The 18,823-nt window shown below is 48.5% G+C and overlaps 1 protein-coding gene across 1 annotated transcript; it reads left to right on the top strand.

Moving 5' to 3' along the window:
- Positions 1 to 4,579: 4,579 nt before the first annotated feature.
- Hoxc13 (homeobox C13) lies at positions 4,580 to 12,128 on the top strand. Its single transcript, XM_046435434.2, has 2 exons — positions 4,580 to 5,365; positions 10,604 to 12,128. Exons 1-2 carry the CDS (start codon positions 4,639 to 4,641, stop codon positions 10,858 to 10,860), a joined length of 984 nt encoding a protein of 327 aa, XP_046291390.1. The 5' UTR covers positions 4,580 to 4,638; the 3' UTR covers positions 10,861 to 12,128.
- Positions 12,129 to 18,823: the final 6,695 nt, after the last annotated feature.

Consider the following 18,823-nt stretch of genomic DNA (forward strand, 5'->3'; position numbering starts at 1 on the left):
TGGGTCCTATCCCCTCAAGCTGGGGGCCTAGCGAAGGAGATGCCAGGATGGCAGTGCTGTCCAGGAGGTGAGTTCCCAGGTCGGGAAGAGAGGCCTAATGACCCTTCTCTGAGTCCAAGCTGTGGGGACTGAGAGATCAAAGACTGAGCAGGTTCTAGAGAGATCCAGGAATCTGCACTTGCCCCAACATTCTAGAAAGAGGAGAGGAAGGGGATAGACACTGCCCAAGAACACCAAGTCACTTTTCCTTCCATCCTCACCAACAGGAATTTTTTCAGACTGTGTGGGAGGGTTCCCCACTCAGAAACACTGATGGATGCTCCCTCATAGGCCTTTTATGAACCCCTAAGACCTTTCCTATAATTTCAAAACCCCTTTCTTGCCTGGACAGCTATGTCCTCTCCCCTCTACTAATCTCTTCCATCCTGCAGCCAGGACTCTGGACAGGAAAGGGCCCCCCAAACTCTGTCAGTCCTACAAGGCCCCAACTCTAGGCCTGAGTCCAGACCCCATGATGGTGAAGCTCTTTGTTCTCCTACAGCTTCAACCCACCCCCTCCTTTTTTTAAACTGGAATTTCTCGCATAAAAGTGGGGGCAGAAGCTTCAGAACTTCAAGTGTTCCCCCGCACCTTGGGAAATATGGTAGAAACAGAAAAGGAAGGCAGGGAGGGAAATCAATTGATGCCGAATTTCCAGAGGAGGAAGTTGGGCATCAAATAAGGCACACACACACCAATCTCATTTCTTTCATCCTTCTCCCTAGCCTAGAATTCAAACTACACCCAGCCCTCAAGTGTGTGCATCAGTCTTGACCTTTCCTGCTGAAATTGCTGCCAAGTTTCATCTCCGATTTTGCATTTGTCGCAGTGGGCCAGGAATTCAATCCTCCAACTTCAGAAAGACACAGATAGCTGCCTCTTCATTTTTCTAGTATTTTTCTGAGACATGTTTTCATAAGTAGAGGGTAGGATCAGCATGTAAATCAAGTATGCATACAGACAGATAAGCAGGCAAACAGAAACCTTTATTTATAAAGAGAATTTAGGTAGAGAGCTGGGTATCTCCATGAGCACATGTGAACTGTGTCCATAAGGGCATGTGCTGAAATAGCTCCCGTATATATCCCCAAATTCACAGACACTGAGTGCCTGTGTACACGAGCAAGGAGCAAGCCCTGGAGCCTGAGTATGAGGAGTGTGTGTCACATGCACGCGCGTGTGCACACACAGACAGAGTGCACACACAAAAAAACTCAGTGAAAAAGCACATTGAACATATCCATTATATAATGGGTTAACTGTACCTAGCTGAGAACTTGTTCACCAGAGAAAGCTGAGGGCTGAGTGGCTACTGCTGATATCCCTTTGAAAAGGCAGCCCAAAGCAGAGCCAGGACTTCCTGATGAGACTGAGGGGCCATTTTCCATTAGTATATTTAACGGCTCGCTCGATCTTTCCCCCAATACCAGTGGCTCAGCTAGAGACCAGGAAGCCATATTCCTTCTCATTTCTCTTGGTTTTTCTCTAAACCTCATCCATAGTTAAGCCCTACCTCCCCATCCACGAAGACGGCGGGTCGAGGTGAAGGGTGAGCATTGTAGCCGAAAGGTTTCAGCGCCCGCCTTTGTAGGGCGGCATAGCTTCGGAGATGTAATTACTACGTTTCCAGTGGTGCATATTCCCCTGGAGTATTTAATTTGATTTTATTTGTGTCTCAGCGAGATCCACATTTGCCGGGGAGGGGAAAGAAGCGACCCCAGGCTTAAAGTTAATTAACCAGCAACGTTTTACTTTACACCGCCCGCCGTCAGGCTCTCCATCCGACTCTCCCTCCCGGGTCTGGCGCGTCCTAGTCGTGGTGCCTGCGTCGGCAGGCGCGGAAACTCTTGGGGAACCAAATGAAAGGGGTTGGGGGTGTCGGTCAGAGCATGCCTGTCAGACGTCCCCAGCAGCTTTTGGTGCCCTTAGCCGCGAACTTTCCACTCCAGCCCTCTCCCGCGCCCGCCCCCATGTTGAAGAGTGGGGGTGGGAGTACATATGCATCTGGTCTTCTTGAGAAAGGCTCCTTGGGTTCCCTTGCTTTCTTCTTGCCGCTAAATTTTGGCCGCACAATGCCCCTAATAAATGAAACTGTAAAATTCCCGGGTTAATTAAACCTATATCTCATTGCAATAGGAATAGTTAATGCCCTTATATAAACCTGGAAAAGAACATACTATTAATTTTATTTATTGCTGGGCCGCCCTGTACTCAGACCTTTCCCGCCGTTCTGGCCCTTACTCCTTTGGGTCCTTCTGGCATCAGACTGGACCAGAGAGAGTCCAAGGAAAGGGGCCGAAGCTCCAGGTCCTTTGTTTCTCCTGGCGGCCCTACAGAACCGGTCCACTCCTCCTGGATTCTCCAAGTGGATTCGGCACTTCACACTGTAGCTAGGGCCTCTGCACCTCCTCTACCACCCACAGACTGAAAAACAGCGGATCTCACTATTCTCCCACCTCCCACTAACCAGGTCTTAGGTAAGGGGCCCAAGGTCTCAGGACCCAGTCTAGACTTGGCCAACCTGAGTTTGCTTTCCTTGTTTTTACCTTGACCTTGGACTCCAGCGGGAGAGTAGCTAGTTTCTCAGCTAAACACCGTTCCGGCAAGATCCCATCTTCCCCTTGCTTATTTTCCTCCCACCATCATTGCCCTCAACACATACCCAAGCAGGCCTACTTGTATTTCCAACCTCTTTCTATTGTACTTTTCCACCTACTGCCCCAACCCAGCCTGCTTTCTGAATTCTCAGATGACCCTTCTGATTGAAGACTATGCTGATAAGAATTAACTCACCAACGCATGGGCAGCTCTCAACCATCAAATACCACCTTCCCCTCAAGGGAAGAGGGAGGCGACTGTGGGGGTCGCAGTGTAAATCCGCAGACCTGGCTATTTACTGTCTAACTTGAGAGTTTGAGGGGTCCAGTAGGTTCGGTTTGGCAAGGATCTGATGCTTGGCCACTGCTTATGCAAACAAGAGCACCCAGCATTTAAAGTCTGTGGCAGAGGCAAGAAAGAGGGAGACATGGAGACATTTCAGCCCCTCTCCCCCATTCCTCCCCCCTCTTTTTATTACCTCTTCTCCTCAGGGAGGCCCTGTGCTGAAAAAGAACTTGGCTCAATTCCGCGCAGAGATGCCCCCCGCAAAGGGGTGACTCTATTGAGGCTCCAGACAAGTCAGAGGGCTATGAAGAAAGAAGGGGGGCTTTTGAGAAATCAGTAAGTTGGGTTAGTTTTTCTTTGAAATAGGAGACAGTTTTAGGACATAAAAATACTTCACACTACAGGAGTGACCCCGAGAAAACTGTGGGAGCTACAGCGAGGTGTTCAACTGGGGACTGCGTGGAACTGGGCTCTGTCTGGCCTTCACCTTCCAGGATCAGCCCAGGCAGCTAAGGATGCCTGGGTACTGTAGGACTGAGGTCGGACCTCCAGTGTCCCCCCAGAGTTGTACCTGGGAGTGGACTCTTCAAGGGGCAGCGCCAATTTCCCCCCATTTTGCACACTTCCTTTAGTACATTTACACAGGCAGGAGCGCTCTCATAGCATCCAATACTTTTTGCCTTCATAGACCAAATTCCGCCTCCCTAATTCTTTTTTTTTTTTAAAATCTCATTCAGAGGCTTTTATTTCTATTGCATGTTGAAGTATCAGTCTATTCTCTGTCCCATTTCCCTCCTTTTATTCTTTCTCTATTTCTCGCTGAGAGTATTCCATCTCTGCACGCTTGTCCAACCCCTATGATGAAGTCTGTGTTTGGGGGCTACCACATTTCCCAAACCCTCTCCACTACCAGCAAAGAGAAAAAAGGGTCCTTCCCTGACTGGCGCTTTGGAGTAAGAGACTGAAGGTCCGAAATAGAAACACAATCAGCATCAAAGGCTTGCTGCCCGGCGTCTTCGGTTCTTTCCAGCCGCGAGCTGGAGCGAAGCCTGCCACAGCCGAGCACTCCATCCTGTTTTCTAGTTTCTTCATTTATTATTATTTTTAAAAATCCATTTTCGCCCCACTCTTAGCTCCAAGCCTTAATCTAAGGACTTGGCAGTCAAAGCGACTGGCTTGGAGGTAGGGGTCTGTCTAGCTGGTGCACATCCAGAGCCTCCGGGGAGGTGCCCAGAGATAGCGCTTTCCTCCCCTGGCCCCTTTGCGTCGGCCAAATTCAGCCGCCCCCTCCTCCCTCTCGCGTTCAGGGCCTGCCAGGGGGGCGTCACCCTGTCCCTTTAAATCTCTCAACTCCCTCCTCCTTTTCCCCTCCTGAGAACCAATCAGCAAAAACCTCATTTCTTCTCGCCCCGCCCCACTTCGAGGGGAGGGAACCCCTGGAGACTCAGCCAGAGCGTCACGTGCGCCGACCGCCGTCACGTGGGAGCGGAAGGAGTGCTGAGGGGAGGTGGGAGGGAAGCCGGTGGATTTCTTAATGAAGTGTTTCCCGCATGCGTAGAGGGATTGTGTGGAGGGAGGTGGAAGCACCAGGAGGAGGAGGGGTGGGGTGGAGAGGGAAGGGAGGAGGGATGGGGGAGGGAAATAGGGAGCGAGGTGTCTCCCTAGCTCGCTGCCTCTGGCAAGTGGAGTTTTTAAAAAGCTCGAGCAGATCATGTCATGACGACTTCGCTGCTCCTGCATCCACGCTGGCCGGAGAGCCTTATGTACGTCTATGAGGACAGCGCGGCGGAGAGCGGCAGCGGCGGCGGGGGAGGAGGTGGTGCGGGAGGAACGGGGGCCGGCTGCAGCGGAGCCAGCCCCGGCAAAGCCCCAAGCATGGACGGTCTGGGCAGCAGCTGCCCGGCCAGCCACTGCCGCGACCTGCTTCCGCACCCGGTGTTGGGCCGCCCGCCTGCTCCTCTGGGAGCCCCTCAGGGCGCCGTCTACACGGACATCCCGGCCCCGGAGGCGGCGCGCCAGTGCGCCCCGCCGCCGGCGCCCCCCACTTCGTCCAGCGCCACCTTGGGCTATGGTTACCCATTCGGGGGCAGCTATTACGGTTGCCGCCTGTCGCACAACGTGAACCTGCAGCAGAAGCCTTGCGCCTACCACCCGGGCGATAAGTACCCGGAGCCGTCGGGCTCCCTGCCCGGAGACGACCTGTCCTCCAGGGCCAAGGAGTTCGCCTTCTACCCCAGTTTCGCCAGCTCCTACCAGGCGATGCCCGGCTACCTGGACGTGTCGGTGGTGCCTGGGATCAGCGGGCACCCGGAGCCGCGTCACGACGCGCTCATCCCGGTCGAAGGCTACCAGCACTGGGCTCTCTCCAATGGCTGGGACAGTCAGGTGTACTGCTCCAAGGAGCAGTCGCAGTCCGCCCACCTCTGGAAGTCTCCCTTCCCAGGTAAGGAAGGGGCCCGAGAGCCGCCGCCGCCGCCGGGGACCCCTCCCGCCCTGCCTGCCCCGGGGCTCCGCGCCCCAGCCACCCCCGCCGTCTGGCCCCGGCGCGCCGGCTCGGCTGGGCTGTCGATGGAGCCGGCCGGGCGAGCTGAGCTGAGGAATGCGCTGGGGAGAAATCTGCTCCGACACGTTCCCCGGAGCTGCCGGGTCGAGAGTGAAGCAATCACAGGCGCCGAGCGCCCGGCCACGGGCTCGGGCTCGGGTCAGGAGCTCACCTCTTCCTCCCCCTTCCCGCTCCAGCCTCACGCAGAGCTACTGTACCTTAAACCCGCTGGCTGGTCAGAATGGGGGTGGAATGGGCCTCCATTGCCTTGAAATCTAGGACAAAACTCTCAACCCACTGAATAATTGCAGGAGGGGATAAGAGCCCTCTCTTTGCCTGGATTTTCAGAATCATTCAGGCAGTAGTGCTTTTTAAAAAATAGCAATCTAATTTGCCAGATACTGTAGAACTGTAAGTTTTTTCTTGATTTATTTAAAAAATTCATCCATAGATACTCAGATTGTTAAGGGTCTCGAAGAGCTAAAATCTCGAGAGGAACAAGAGAGGAGAGGGATGCAAGCCCTATTAAATTTTCTTTGGCACTCTGGTATGCTGAGCTCAAATCCCATGAATGTCTCCACTTCCACATCTCCCAAATGTGGTCAAAAAAGAGTTAGTTGTTGGTGCCCCAGACAGAGAAAGAGGGGCTGTGGATGCAGGGTGGAGTAAGAAGACCTGTGAGGATCTGGGGTCCAGGCCATTGCCTGGGGACCCCTGAATCTTGCATAGCTGTGTATGTGAGAGGACAATATACTAATGACCTATTCTTTTTTCAACGGATACTATCTCTGAATAGGAAAGGTTTCTATAACTCCCACCCTTCCCCAGAGGAGAAAGACCAATCCCAGATTTCCCAAAACCACATCAGTAGTTTTGGATTCCATTTCCTTGAGAAATAAGGATTCTCTGGGGTCTAGAGAAGCCAGCATTTGAGTCTGCTGTCCCTGTAAACAGAGCTCAGTGAGAGAAGGTCCTTCCTTCTGATGTGATGCATTCAAAGGTCTTTGGGGGACCAGAGCAGCCCCAGATATCTCCCTATAATGCCTAAAAGGCCCCCTTAGCTACACGTGCTGGGGCCAGGGATATTTTCATTGGAAAGCATAGACCTGAAGACCTCCTAAGGGTGGGCCTAAAATTCCTCTGTATCCGGGTTGGGATTGGGAAGAGAGGTAGATGGTGAAGAATCACTGAATGATGTTAGAGAGTAGCAGACAATGTTCTGTAACCATTATGAAATTTACTAACACACCTTATACCAGGGTGGGACCAACACAAGTCACCCCATTTCTGACTATCAGAATTAAGTATGATATAATTTTAGTACATGGTATCATGCATCACCTACTCTTTATTGGTTGTAAGAACTAAATGTTACATGATTTTTTATTAACTGCCTAATGTGAAATATTTCTAGAAGATAGGCAGTTTACATGTAGGTATACTATAATGTATTATAGAGAGGTTGCCCTTTAATTCTCTGTTTGACCAAAACAGAAAGTTCCTTAGAAAATGAGGGTCCAGTATGAATTTCTGGAGCAGTGGACCCCATGGACCATGCAATGGGACCAATAGGCAGGAGAGCAGGTGCCCAGCAGGCCCACTGTGGGTGGGAGCACCCAGGCCTACAGCAATGGACAAAGTGTTTAGAGTCTTGAGGTAGAAGAGAAAGAGCTACTCTAATATCCATGATTTGCATGTGAATCCTGGTGGGGATAAAGGATTGGAGTGAAGCTCAGGAATATCTTTGATCAAAATAAACATCTCAAAGGCTCTCAGGGGGAAAAAAATCTGCTAAAAATAAACACTTTTCTATCACAGCCTCCTAGAGAAAAATATCTTTGAAATAAAAAAAAAATACAGCCCAATTGAGGTTTAATACATTCGAAAATTATAGCATGGAATGGATATAAAACCCAGTGTGCCTCTGCAACTCCGTAGAAATAGGATTGGGATGGTGTACCTCAGTGAATGCAGAGGTCTGGGCGAGAGTCAGATGAAAAAGAAATTATCTTCAGACACCCTCCATCTTTCTACCCACACAGATCTTTTAGAAGTAGTGAGATTTCTAGATAACTCTGTCTATGCAATTGTGGTTTGTTCGGCAACATCTAGGCATAAACACCACTGTCTCTCTTCAGTGCCTCTGGCTCTGAGAAACCTCATCTATGGCAGTCTGGGCTGGTGTGGGAGATGGAGGCAATTGTTCAGAAAGATCCAGATAATTAGGGAGATGTGTTGTGGCTTCTTCCTTCTTCCAATTATACAGACCCTTGCTTCATTGCTCTTTTTTTTTTTTTTTTTTTTTTGGTCTTATGATGAGTGTAGACACCGTTTCCTTTTTCTTTTCTTTCTTTCTTTCTTTTTTTTTTTTTAACTGAGAGAGACAAAATCCAGGATAGAATTCAAGAGGGAGGGAGAGAGAGAAAAAGAAAGAGAGATGGGGTTAAGGGGGAGAGAAAGAAACATTGATGACTTGGACCATATTAGAAATCCCTTTGGATTTGGGTTGAGAAGAGCAGCTAGCTGGATTTCTAGTTGGACAACATGGTCTTCAGAGCCCAGAGCCTGCTTTTGGGAGTGAGTAATAAAGGGTGGCTTGGCTGTGAGAACCTGTACATGGAAGCCCCTTGGGCTCCAAGAAAAAGCTAAGGCTAAGCAATGATCTAATTTTCATTCACTCCTCAAAGGTGTTGACTAGGTTGAGAGGTATGAAGTGATTGGTGTATGAGATCTAGAGGGAGTCTAGGGAGGGAGTAGTTGTGAAATTAATAGCCAAGTCCCCACTTATTTTAGCCAGTGTAGACACAGCTCAAGGTCTCATCTACCAGATGTTTCCACATCTGTAGATCCTACTTCCTTTCCAAAAGGCCACAGACAATGAAAGGGGGGCTTCTTTGAAAAGTCAAGACTGGAGCGATTTCCTAAAGAAGCCAGACAGCCTGCACTCTGGCTGAAATTGAAAAATGAAAATCTTGGTCAAATCAATTAGTGTCATCCTATAGAGAAAATAACCAGTTTAGACTAGTTGTTTGCTTTTTAAACAGATTTTTTTTTTTTTTTAGGGTTTTGTGGATTAAACCTCACTAGAAATTTAGAGTTGGAGTTTAGATAGTCAAAATTAGGTAAGTAATTGTAAGAGTTCACAGAAAGTGAAGCAAAAAAATCAGGGACAATTATTTGGTTAATTCAGAAAGTAAAATCTATCTTTGCTCTCTAGGAAAAATTTTTAAAAAGGGGTGTTTTAAAGCTGAGTTATACTACATGGCCTATTTTCATTTTAAAACATATGATGTCATTATATTAAGAGTTCAAAGAATCTGAATTTAAAAATTTGATTCTGACGTTTAAATTATTTTATCCTCTCTGAGTCTCAGGTTCCTGATCTGGTTAAATGGGTTTAACAAAATAAACCTGAGGAAATGTTCTGAGGATTTAAAAACAAAAGCAAAACCAGAAAACTCATTGTATCACTACTTACCCTGTTCATTTTTTTTTCTTGTCCCTGAATCATCAATTTCTCAACTCATGGTCATATCTAAAAACAAACTGAGAACTAAGAATTTTTAAAAATTATCTTGTACCTAAAAATCATTTTTTAACTTAAAGGATCTTATCTGTTAAAATGAAGTTATTTTGTTTTTCAGATTTAAAAAATGGCTTTATTTGTACAGAGACAGAGAAAAATGAAAAGCTGCACAGTTTTCCTGAGAAATTGTCACCATGAAGACAGCCAAAGCAGGCTATTGGAACTCCCTCACCCCTGTTTTCTTACTGGGCATTTTATTTTTCCCTACATTTGATTGTGAACTCTTCTTTCCCCAGCATGTATAGATAAGCATCCCTGGGAGAGTGCAGACCCAATGGGAGTAGGTGCAAGGAAGGTGTTTTGTGTGGGTGGGGTATGAAGAAGCATTTCAGGAGGAATTTTGTATCTTCACTCTGAACTCCAAAGGATAGTGTGAATGAAGAGGAAACTTCACATATTTCAGTCTCCCTCATTGGCTTCTACCTAATGAAGTATAATACTTATGTGGAAAAAATTGAGAGTTGAGTTATTCAGTTAATCTTCCTCATTCCCCACTTCCCTGTGAAAGTGTTTCTGTGACCTTTACTGCCAGGGGTGAGGGTAGAGTAGAAGACAGGGATATAAGTCACATATTGTTTTCAGTTCCTGTGAAATTCTCAGAGTCCAAAGAAACTGAACTGGTTGTGATGGGAATGACAAGGTTAGGATTAGAATTAGGACTCTCATGGAATGTAGTTAGTTTGTTTTAGCCTTAAAAGAATGGAACAGTGAAGAGTTTGGGACCAAATTTGCTCTGTTTGGGTGGGACCTGAGTGTGGACCCCCACTACCTGATTTCCAATGCCTTGAGACAGGACTTCTCACCTTGGTTGCTGTTAGGTGGCTTACAACATTGAGCCCCAATTTTAGAGTGATTGTCCCCAAATAGACTGGCTTCCCCTGGACACCCTTCCTCTCCTGACATTTTATGTTGGTACCTCAGATTTCTATTGCAAGGCCAGTGCCCAAAGGCATAAGAACCCATTTGGTTGTCTGTGCTCACTGAAGCCGAGAACACACATACAACAGAACTCCTTCCTCTGATGATGGGGCAGAGTATAGACTGATAGGCACTCAATGAGCCAACTGTAGGAAGGTATTTTTTTAAATACCCGGGATCCTATAGGCATGGAAGGTCCTTAGAGGCTCCCCTCTAAAGGCTCAAGGTTCCTAATAAGGAGAGCTATGCAGAGCCATTTTGGAGCCCGAGGCAAAATGAAAAATCAGTAATACTGATCCTGTATTTATTTTTTAAATTGATATTCTGCTTATTGTGGGTTTTTTTGCATTCATTTTGATTATTTTAAACATTGCATTAAAATATTATCTTAATCACTGACTTTTTGGCGCCTCTTCCCCTGAAATTTGTACCAGAGGCCAGAATGGTCTCACCCTATTCCTGTCTTTGTTAATAGCAAAGGTGCAAAGGATTGCTTAGGCAGAGCAATCCTCGGGCCCTCTTTGAGTCCCTGCCCAAACCCTGTGCTTCAGCAGTGTCACAGCCTTGCTTGCGGCCTCTACCCAGATCCAGCCGCTTGCCTCACTTGCTCCCGCCCGCCTTCTCTTTCCCCTCAGATGTGGTTCCCCTACAGCCTGAAGTGAGCAGCTACCGGCGCGGGCGCAAGAAACGTGTGCCCTACACTAAGGTGCAGCTGAAGGAGCTAGAGAAGGAGTATGCGGCTAGCAAGTTCATCACCAAAGAGAAGCGCCGGCGCATCTCTGCTACCACGAACCTCTCCGAGCGCCAGGTCACCATCTGGTTCCAGAACCGCCGGGTGAAAGAGAAGAAGGTGGTCAGCAAATCGAAAGCGCCTCATCTCCACTCCACCTGACCGCGCACCCCGCAGCCCGCCCCGTCTATTTATGTCGCCGCTTTGTACCATAACCGAACCCACGAAGGACGCTGCACCCATGCAGTATTTAATGTTAACAAGAAAGAGGACCCCGCGCCAGGAGGCCCAGAGTCTCCGAGGCTGCGCTCTGCCTTGCCCTAAATCCGCATTCCATCCCCGCCCCCTCTCCCATCCAGAGGGTACTCACGGAGCTTCAGCTGTTTTGGAGCTGGCGAGGAAGGACGTGGGCCTCTACTTCTCTGGCTGTCTCCCTTCGCCTCACCAGAAATAGAAGAATGGCAGCGGAGAGCCCAATCATTCCAACCAAAGTAGGGTTGGTGGGGGGTGTCCCAAATGACCCTATCCTTGCCTCATCCTATGCCCAAGATGGTAGAAGACCCTTCTTAGGGGTGTGGCTTGGGCACAGGATCTGGTGAGTTTGTACTTCCCTTCCAGTTTCTCCTTTTCCCTCTCCCTCTTGCATTCCATAGGCAAGATTTTCCAGTTAAGATTTTTGGGCATATTTTTAAAGTCGTGTTAATAATATTGATGATAATTATTGGGGACCTGGCAGCTTGATTGGAGTACAGATCTTGCTTAGAACTTTTAGGTTTTCTTTCCTATTTCAACAAAACCTGGAGTTGGTGCAACCCTTAACCCCATCCCAACCTGAACACAATTTCTCTCTGAAGCTGCCTTTGTCCCCACCACCTCCCTGCTATGCTCTCTCTCTCACTCATGTGGAAATTCAAGGAGGACAAAACTCCAACCCCAGTGCTAAATGTGGCTTATCTTTCCTCTTTATCTCTTCTGGTGAGGTTGGGAATTAGGCCAAGCTCAGAAACAGAACATTTAAAAAAAAAAAAAAAAAGAATAAACTTCTCTTTGAAGGGGATGGAGAGTGGGTGCCTCAGTAGAATCTTTCTCTGGTCAGTTCTCCATCAAAACAATAGCTGAAGAGAGAGGATTTACACTTTCATTTTTACTGAGTTTCCTAGGAAAGCTAGAGGAGCTACTCTAGGAGCCTAAAATAACTGGTCCTCAATTATCCAGCTAAATGTAGATGCTGCCTAATATTTCCCCTCTCAAAGGCCAACTTGGTGCTGTGGGGGCCCCTCACCTCCTTCCTTCTTCGCACTGGCGCATTACAAAACAGTGTTCTTTTGAAATGTCCATCAGAAATAGGCTCTTTTTAAAATGTTGTGTATCTGTATATAGTATTGTGATGTCTGAATGACAATGTACTGAATGCAAACAGAAAAATCCCACAAACCTGTTTTTAAAATAAAATATCTTTTTTTTTTTTGGCTTGATTTCATTGCTCAGATTTCCTTCTGACGTCCCTTCTGTCCACTGGCTTCTCAGAGCCATCTAATGATGTCTAATGACTGAGCCAGAATGGGCAGGGGGAAAGAGTATAGATTCACCCCATCTGGGTAGATTCCCCCAAGCTGTATTTTGCTTTACTTAGGATTTGAACTATTTGTAGTATTCAAGCAAGAGAAAACTTCCCATGCTGACACCAAACTTAGGGGAGGAAAAAATATGTTTGGTAACTTAAAAGGCATGGAAGTAGTTGGATGAGAAAAGTACATCACTGGCCATTTCCATTAATAGTTGGGGCTTAGGGCTGGGGGTATAGCTCAGAGGTAGAGTGCTTGAGTAGTATGCATGAGGCTCTGGGTTTGATCCTCACCGTCACAAAATATATAAAAAATAATAACTGAAATTCAGATCCATTCTGGGTGCTGAGTAGGCAGCATCCCAACTGGGAGCTGAGTGGGCTTATGGTAGCAGCTGCAGGGATGGAAAGCTAAACTTTGGCTCCGTCCGGGGGTCCTACTGCCATCAGAGGGTCCCAAATTCCTCCAGCCAGCTTGGGGCTGGAGTTGAGGCTGGAATAAGATAGGCACAGTCTGCCAAGGAAGCTTAGGATCCAGCTGCCCTGAGTGCAGTATTTTCTTCTGTCAACCTATGTGGAGAGGTCAGAACACTAAGATCCCTAGGGCCCCCAGTTACCCAAGCCAGCACTGCTTTTACTCTCTAGCATTTCTGGGAACCCCAGTCTTGCAGGCAATCAGGAGCCTGTGTAGATGCTGCCACTAATTTGTTTTCCTTGTCGCGTCTGTGCCTATCTCCCTATCTGGCAGAGTTAATGAGATCATTAAGTTGTCAGGTTAAGAGACTTTTAAAAAGCAATATAGCCTAAAACAATGTTATCTCAGATTAAATCTTTACTGCAGCAATTTTTATTTATATATAATATTTTTCCTCTCCTGAGACATAGAAAGACTGGAGGCATCAGGTTGGAAATCAGAGTTCTCCATTTTCCTTTTCCCTGATGGGGCTATAGCTTTTAAATTTTCATTTAAATAATTTTTCTGGGAGTGAAGCACAAGTTCACACATGCTCATGTGTGCACCTGCGCGTGTGCGCACACACACATACACACACACAGCCTGAGACAAAGAGCCTGAAGAGTTTATTCTTTGAGAGGCTCTACAAGAGATGTGGCTGCCACTTCTGTTCCACTGGTCTCAACACTGGGTTGACGACCAGAGAACCACATACTAGGTAGTGGAGAGGTAACAGGTGAATCTCCTAAGAATAAAATTCTTTTTTTGCTGGGTGCAATGCCTTATACTTGTAATCCCAACAGCTCAGGAGGCTGAGGTAGGAGGATCACAGGTTCGAAGCCAGCCTCAGCAACTTTGAAGGGCTGTAAGCAATGTAGTGAGACCCTGTCTCAATTTTTAAAAATAAATAAATAAAAAGGGCTGGGGATGTGGCTCCATGGTTAAGCACCCATGGGTTCAATTCTCAGTACCCCCAAAAAAATTCATTTTAAATTCCATCTGTCCTTATTCTCCACATCTAATATACCAACTCTTCTCCAAAACCCTCTGAATGTCTTCTGAGATAGAGAGTTGAAGTTTAAATGTGTGTGTGTTTGATTAGAGAAAGGAACAAAGTGGAGAGAATCCTGGGACTATTGAAGCCCAGTCCTCTTGACTGTTAGGGGTAGTCCTGTGACATTGTAATAGATGCAAGTGAAGTTGGGGACTCAGTGGGTAAAGAGAAGTCTAGAGTTCTCTGAGGACTGCTGGATCCTTCTATTTCTGCACACAAACCCATACTTAACCAAATGACCAAGTTTTAGGCATAGTGGTACACCTGAAGTCCCAACTACTTGGAGACTGAGGCCAGAGGATTGCTTGAGTCCAAAAGTTCTGGCCAGCCTGGGCATTACAGCAAGCCCTTCTTAAAAAAAAAAAAAAGAAAAAGAAAGAAAGACAAACAGGGACTGGGGATATAGCTCAGTTGATAGAGTGCTTGCCTTGCATGTACTAGGCACTGGGTTCAATCCCCAGCACTGACAAAAAAAAAAAAAAAAAAAAAAAAGAAAGAAAGAAGTAAACAAAGAAAGAAAAGAAAAGGGTGGGGTGGGGAGTAGGGAGAAAACAAGAAAGAAATCAAGTCTTCCATACTGAGAGATGCTTTCAAAGTCCCCAAAAGTGGGTGATTGAAGGTGCACTAGGACATTGGCAAGGCAAGCAAGGACTGTGTTTTCTCTGAAAGCTTGTGAGCCCCAGCATGTTTAGAATCCTCCCAAGTACTTGATGAAACATATCTACACTGATTTTGGAGGCTTATCATGCCCTAATTAATTCTGGAGGTATATCTCACATAACAGTAAGCAAATATTGTGTGTGTGTGTGTGTGGGGGGGGTTCTGGGGAGGCAAAGTTGGGAAATGGATATTCTTTCCCAATTATATTGGTCCCTTTTCTTCATCCAAGAGTTGTCACTGGTGACTGTGTGAGATATTCCTTGAAGGGATGTGTGTGTGTGTGTGTGTGTGTAGAGCCTTTGAGCAGTTGAGAATGTCCTGGCTGCTTGTATGGAAGTGTAGAAATGAAAGTGTTGTCAGTTGGCACACTTATCCCAAGGTGTAGAGTGCATTTTCTCCTTTTTATTTACACCTATAATAAAAATCTTTTGGCTAGGCATGATGGCACAAACCTGTAATCCCAGTGACTTTGGAGGCTGGGGCAGGAAGATCACAAGTTTGTGCTCAGCCTCAGCAATGGAAAAAGGCCTTAAGAAACTTATTGAGACCCTATCTCAAAAAGTTAAAAAGAGCTGGGACATAGCTCAATAGTAGAGCACCCTGGGGTTCAATCCTCAGTACCCTCCCCACCAAAAGTCTTTCTTTCCAAGGCCAGTCTCCTAGTGTTGGTGTTAGAATTAGGCTGGCTGCAAGTGAAGGCAAATAGGAGGGTACAAGAGGTTAGTCTGAAGGGCTGTATCCTTCTGATAGCCTGATGCCACTCCCCACTTGCCCTAGGCCAAGAAGTGTGCCTAGTGAGCTGGGGCTTCACAGGACTCACCCTATGGAGGTCATTCTCCTAGGCTGCCAAGGATGGTTCAGCTAGATCTTTTTCTGATTGGAGAAAAAAAAAAACCTTCCTCACTCAGCATTTCAAGATAGGCCTTTCTTTGGCCAGTAGTCCCAGAGTCAGGAACCCACCTGAGGAAGTAAGGCCAGCAATTCTCTCAGCAGATCCCTTCATGGCTGTCTGCTCTTGAGACCATCTTCTCTTGAGATTGATTCACAGGCGGCTGGGTCAGCAGTGGGGAGAGAGGTGAGCACTCACTGTGGGTGCAAAGCCGACATCTCTCTAAAAAGTCCCTCCCGTTCCAGCTGGGGTCCCTGCAATTGACCTCTTTGTAGCTCCATCCTATTTCAAAGAGAATTTCCCACCCAGGATCCTCTTGAGTCAGTCTTAGGTGGTATTGGAGCCCACTCTTAACAAAACTTCTAAGTGCCGGTTCTCGCAGACGTGTAACTAGACATTCGTTGGTTGGTGCAGGATTGAGGGGCCCTGAGGAGCGAGGGGCTTCTGGGAGAAGGAGGAGGGGGCTAGACTCTTTTAGCAACCAACCAGGCTCTTCCTCTTTTAGCCTTGACCATGACTAGGTCTTTCTGACCTTGACATCACAGGGAGCACAGGGGAAGGGGGGGGGGGGAGGATGGAAAAGGCCTTGATCTTCCGGTGGCCAATGAAGGGGAGGGCTGCTTCACCATCCCCCTTCGCGCCAAAGCCCGCCGCCTCTGTTTACACACAGAGGAGGTGTCGTCTCCAGTCTAGACAGGGGCGCTAATAACGCCCATAAAAGGCGGCTTCTCCAGAGATGCTCTGGCAACTCAGCTCCCGCGCGCCTGCCACTGGCCGCTCCCTTCGCCTCTCCCTCCCCGCCCCTTGGATACCTCGTCTGGCCTGCGGGCGGCCTTGGGGAGGGGGGGATACGGAAGGTTTCTAGAGGCTGAGAACTCCTGCCCCTCACCCTTCTAAGCCTCTTCAGTCTCCAAAGGTAAGTGAACCCCTGTTCTCCAAGCTCAGCCAGCTTTGAGGTTGTCTGCTCGTTGTCCCACCCCCATCAGCTTCCTGGGTTGGTTGCTCCAACCTCAATCCTTCGGCCCCCCTTCGCCCAGGACTCGGGTCCTGGGTTTGGGAAGCAGCTGGGTAGCTGTGTTGAGCAGACCCCAAGCGTCAAGCCCTCTTCAGAGCTGGACCAAGCCAGTGGATGTGGTCAGAGTCAGCCTGCAGGGCTGAAGGGCCAGGGCACTTGGGGTAGTCATCACCATCCCCCCTACCCAGCTTGGAGGTGGGTGCAGACCTGGACTGGGCTGCACTACTGGCGGCTGTGGGTGTGGCATTTGATGATTTTTTTTTTTTTCAACTTGGTCCCTACACCTTCTCTGACATTCAGTAATTCACTAGGCGGAGGAGATCCTCTGCTGGCGGAGGCGGAAAATGTCAGAGCTACGGTTCTATTTAACTCTTAGCGCGCCACGGAAAGGACAGAAAAATGAGGGAAGATGGCTCATTTAGAAATGCTCAAGTTAAGGTGTGTGTGAAGAAATGGTCTCCCAGATGTCTCTCTCCCCTTACCCCTTTCCCATTTTCTGAGTGGCAATTCGACTGGGGTCTTTTGGCAGCAGGGAGCCCAGAGGAGCCAGGATTGGAGGAGTCTGAACCTGAATGCCTGTCTGGGCTCCTTCACCCAAGGTTCATCCAAGCCCCTCTCCTCCAGGCTGCAGATCCCTAGAAAGCGGCACTGAAGAAAGGATCTTGCGATTTGATCTAGGTCCTGGACACTCACAGGGAGGGCTAGGATCCAGGTGGGCTCCAATACTAGAGAAGCCAGTGAAATGAGGAAAGAGGAGAACAAATCTACTACTCCTACCCCCACCCCTGTCTGAACTTGACAAAGTTCCAGTCCCAAACCCCAGCCTACCAAAATGGAGAGATATAGAGGACCGAAAAGGAGTTGGGCGAGGTTCAGCCCCTCCCCAACCACCTCTCTTCTTCTCCCCTCCCCTATCCTTCAAATCTCCTGCTTGCATCCCTACAGGGGTCCAGGCCCTGGCTCATTTGCATACGTGGCAGAACCGCTTTCTGCAAACTAGACAGTGACCTTGAACTGGGCGGCTCTGGCCTCTCACCCACCAGGGAGAAGGCAGCACTGTGCTGAATATTTCCCGACCTCGTTGGCAGGAGGGCCTGAGCGCAGCTGCCTCTTAAACTGATTCCGGAGGCATAAGCTTCCTACGGCCGCTTTGCCCAAGTCACCAAAGACGGTTTAAATTTTATCATTAACTCCTGTCCCCGATCTTAGCCACAGTAGAGGCCACGAGGATGCGGGAGGGATAGAAAAAAAGACAAAGTGTGGAAGAGATGGAGGGGCATCCAGCTGGTGGATGCGCTGAAAGACGCTGGCTGCCTAGGGTCTTCAAGGAAAGCTTTGGACTGTATCCTTGCCTTCAGCTTTAATTAACCCCCGAGTTAATGAGCAAGGCATGGTTGAGCCTGGCCAGCTGCAGCGACAGCCAGTGGCCTAGGGACCAGCAGGCAAGCCACCCCTTCTAGCACCGTGATTTGATGAATGTGCAGGAGAGTTGAGACGCACCAATTGCTCTGCTGTTGACTAGCCATAGTTTTGCGTGTGAGTAGTGGAGTGCCGGCGGATTAAACCCGGCTAAACGCAGCTGCCCAACGCTTGGGCTGCAAGTCCCTCCTAATCTCCTCACCTAGCCTCAGCATGTTCCCAGGGAGCAGGTTTTACCGAGGCAGGACTTAAAATTTGAAGCTTCACAACCTAGCCTCCCGCCGGCCCCGGGGATCCAGTTTGGGAGCCGCGTTTTGTTTGTCTGAGCCCGGTTAAGGAAGGGGCGTCTAAGTTGCGTCGGTGGAGGGGTTACTTAGAGGCAAACAGAGCCACTGTGATTCGCTATGGAAAGACTGGATACTTAGATTGCTTGAGTCCTCTGCAAGGTCCTGAAAATCCCTAGGTTGGTTCACCGTGGACTTGAGGGAGCAGAACCCTGAGGATTCGAATTTTACTGATGACTCTCGGCAGCTCTTCCTGAGAGAAACCAATATCCGGTTCCACAGAAGGAAGCGGGTTTGTGCGTGCGTCGGTGCCCAGAGTCTGAAACCTGCAGAAAACAGCCTGCTTTGATGGAGCCGAATAGGGCTGGGAGAAATGCATTTGTGGAAGGAAACCCTTACCCTATCCTCCTTTCCCCAGCATTGCATCTGCCGCCCTGTGGCCGATGCTTCCAGCGTTCAGTGGTCTAGCCCAGGAGGGCAGCAAGTAGAGCTCCTAGCCTGAGGTTTTTCGAGCTGGGGAGGGACGAGAGAGGCCAAGACCTTCGTCCTGGAGTCCTTTTTCTAGGAGATCAGAGTCATCTGGAAAGGGAAAAGAGAGTGGGGAGAAGACTCTATCCCATAAAGGCTAGTGATTATTCGGCAAGCCAGCTACGGCATCCTTCACACCAACAATAGCCGCTGAGCGCCGCCGAGGCCCGGGGAGCCTGGGCGGAGACTTCGCTGCCAGCGTAGTGTTCTGATTGAAATCAGCAATATTAAAGTCACACCCTGTTTATCTTTATGACC

Source organism: Marmota monax, unplaced genomic scaffold (assembly GCF_021218885.2).
Source record: "Marmota monax isolate L192 unplaced genomic scaffold, Marmota_monax_Labrador192_F-V1.1 WCK01_AAM20220418_F8-fsc00012, whole genome shotgun sequence".
In the NCBI taxonomy this organism is placed as follows: domain Eukaryota; kingdom Metazoa; phylum Chordata; class Mammalia; order Rodentia; family Sciuridae; genus Marmota; species Marmota monax.

Excerpts from the sequence above, each read along its gene's own strand:
- Hoxc13 (XM_046435434.2), top strand. The coding sequence starts at position 4,639 with ATGACGACTTCGCTGCTCCTGCATCCACGCTGGCCGGAGAGCCTTATG. Across the intron at positions 5,366-10,603 it reads CTGGAAGTCTCCCTTCCCAG|ATGTGGTTCCCCTACAGCCT; the intron begins GTAAGGAAGGGG and ends CTTTCCCCTCAG.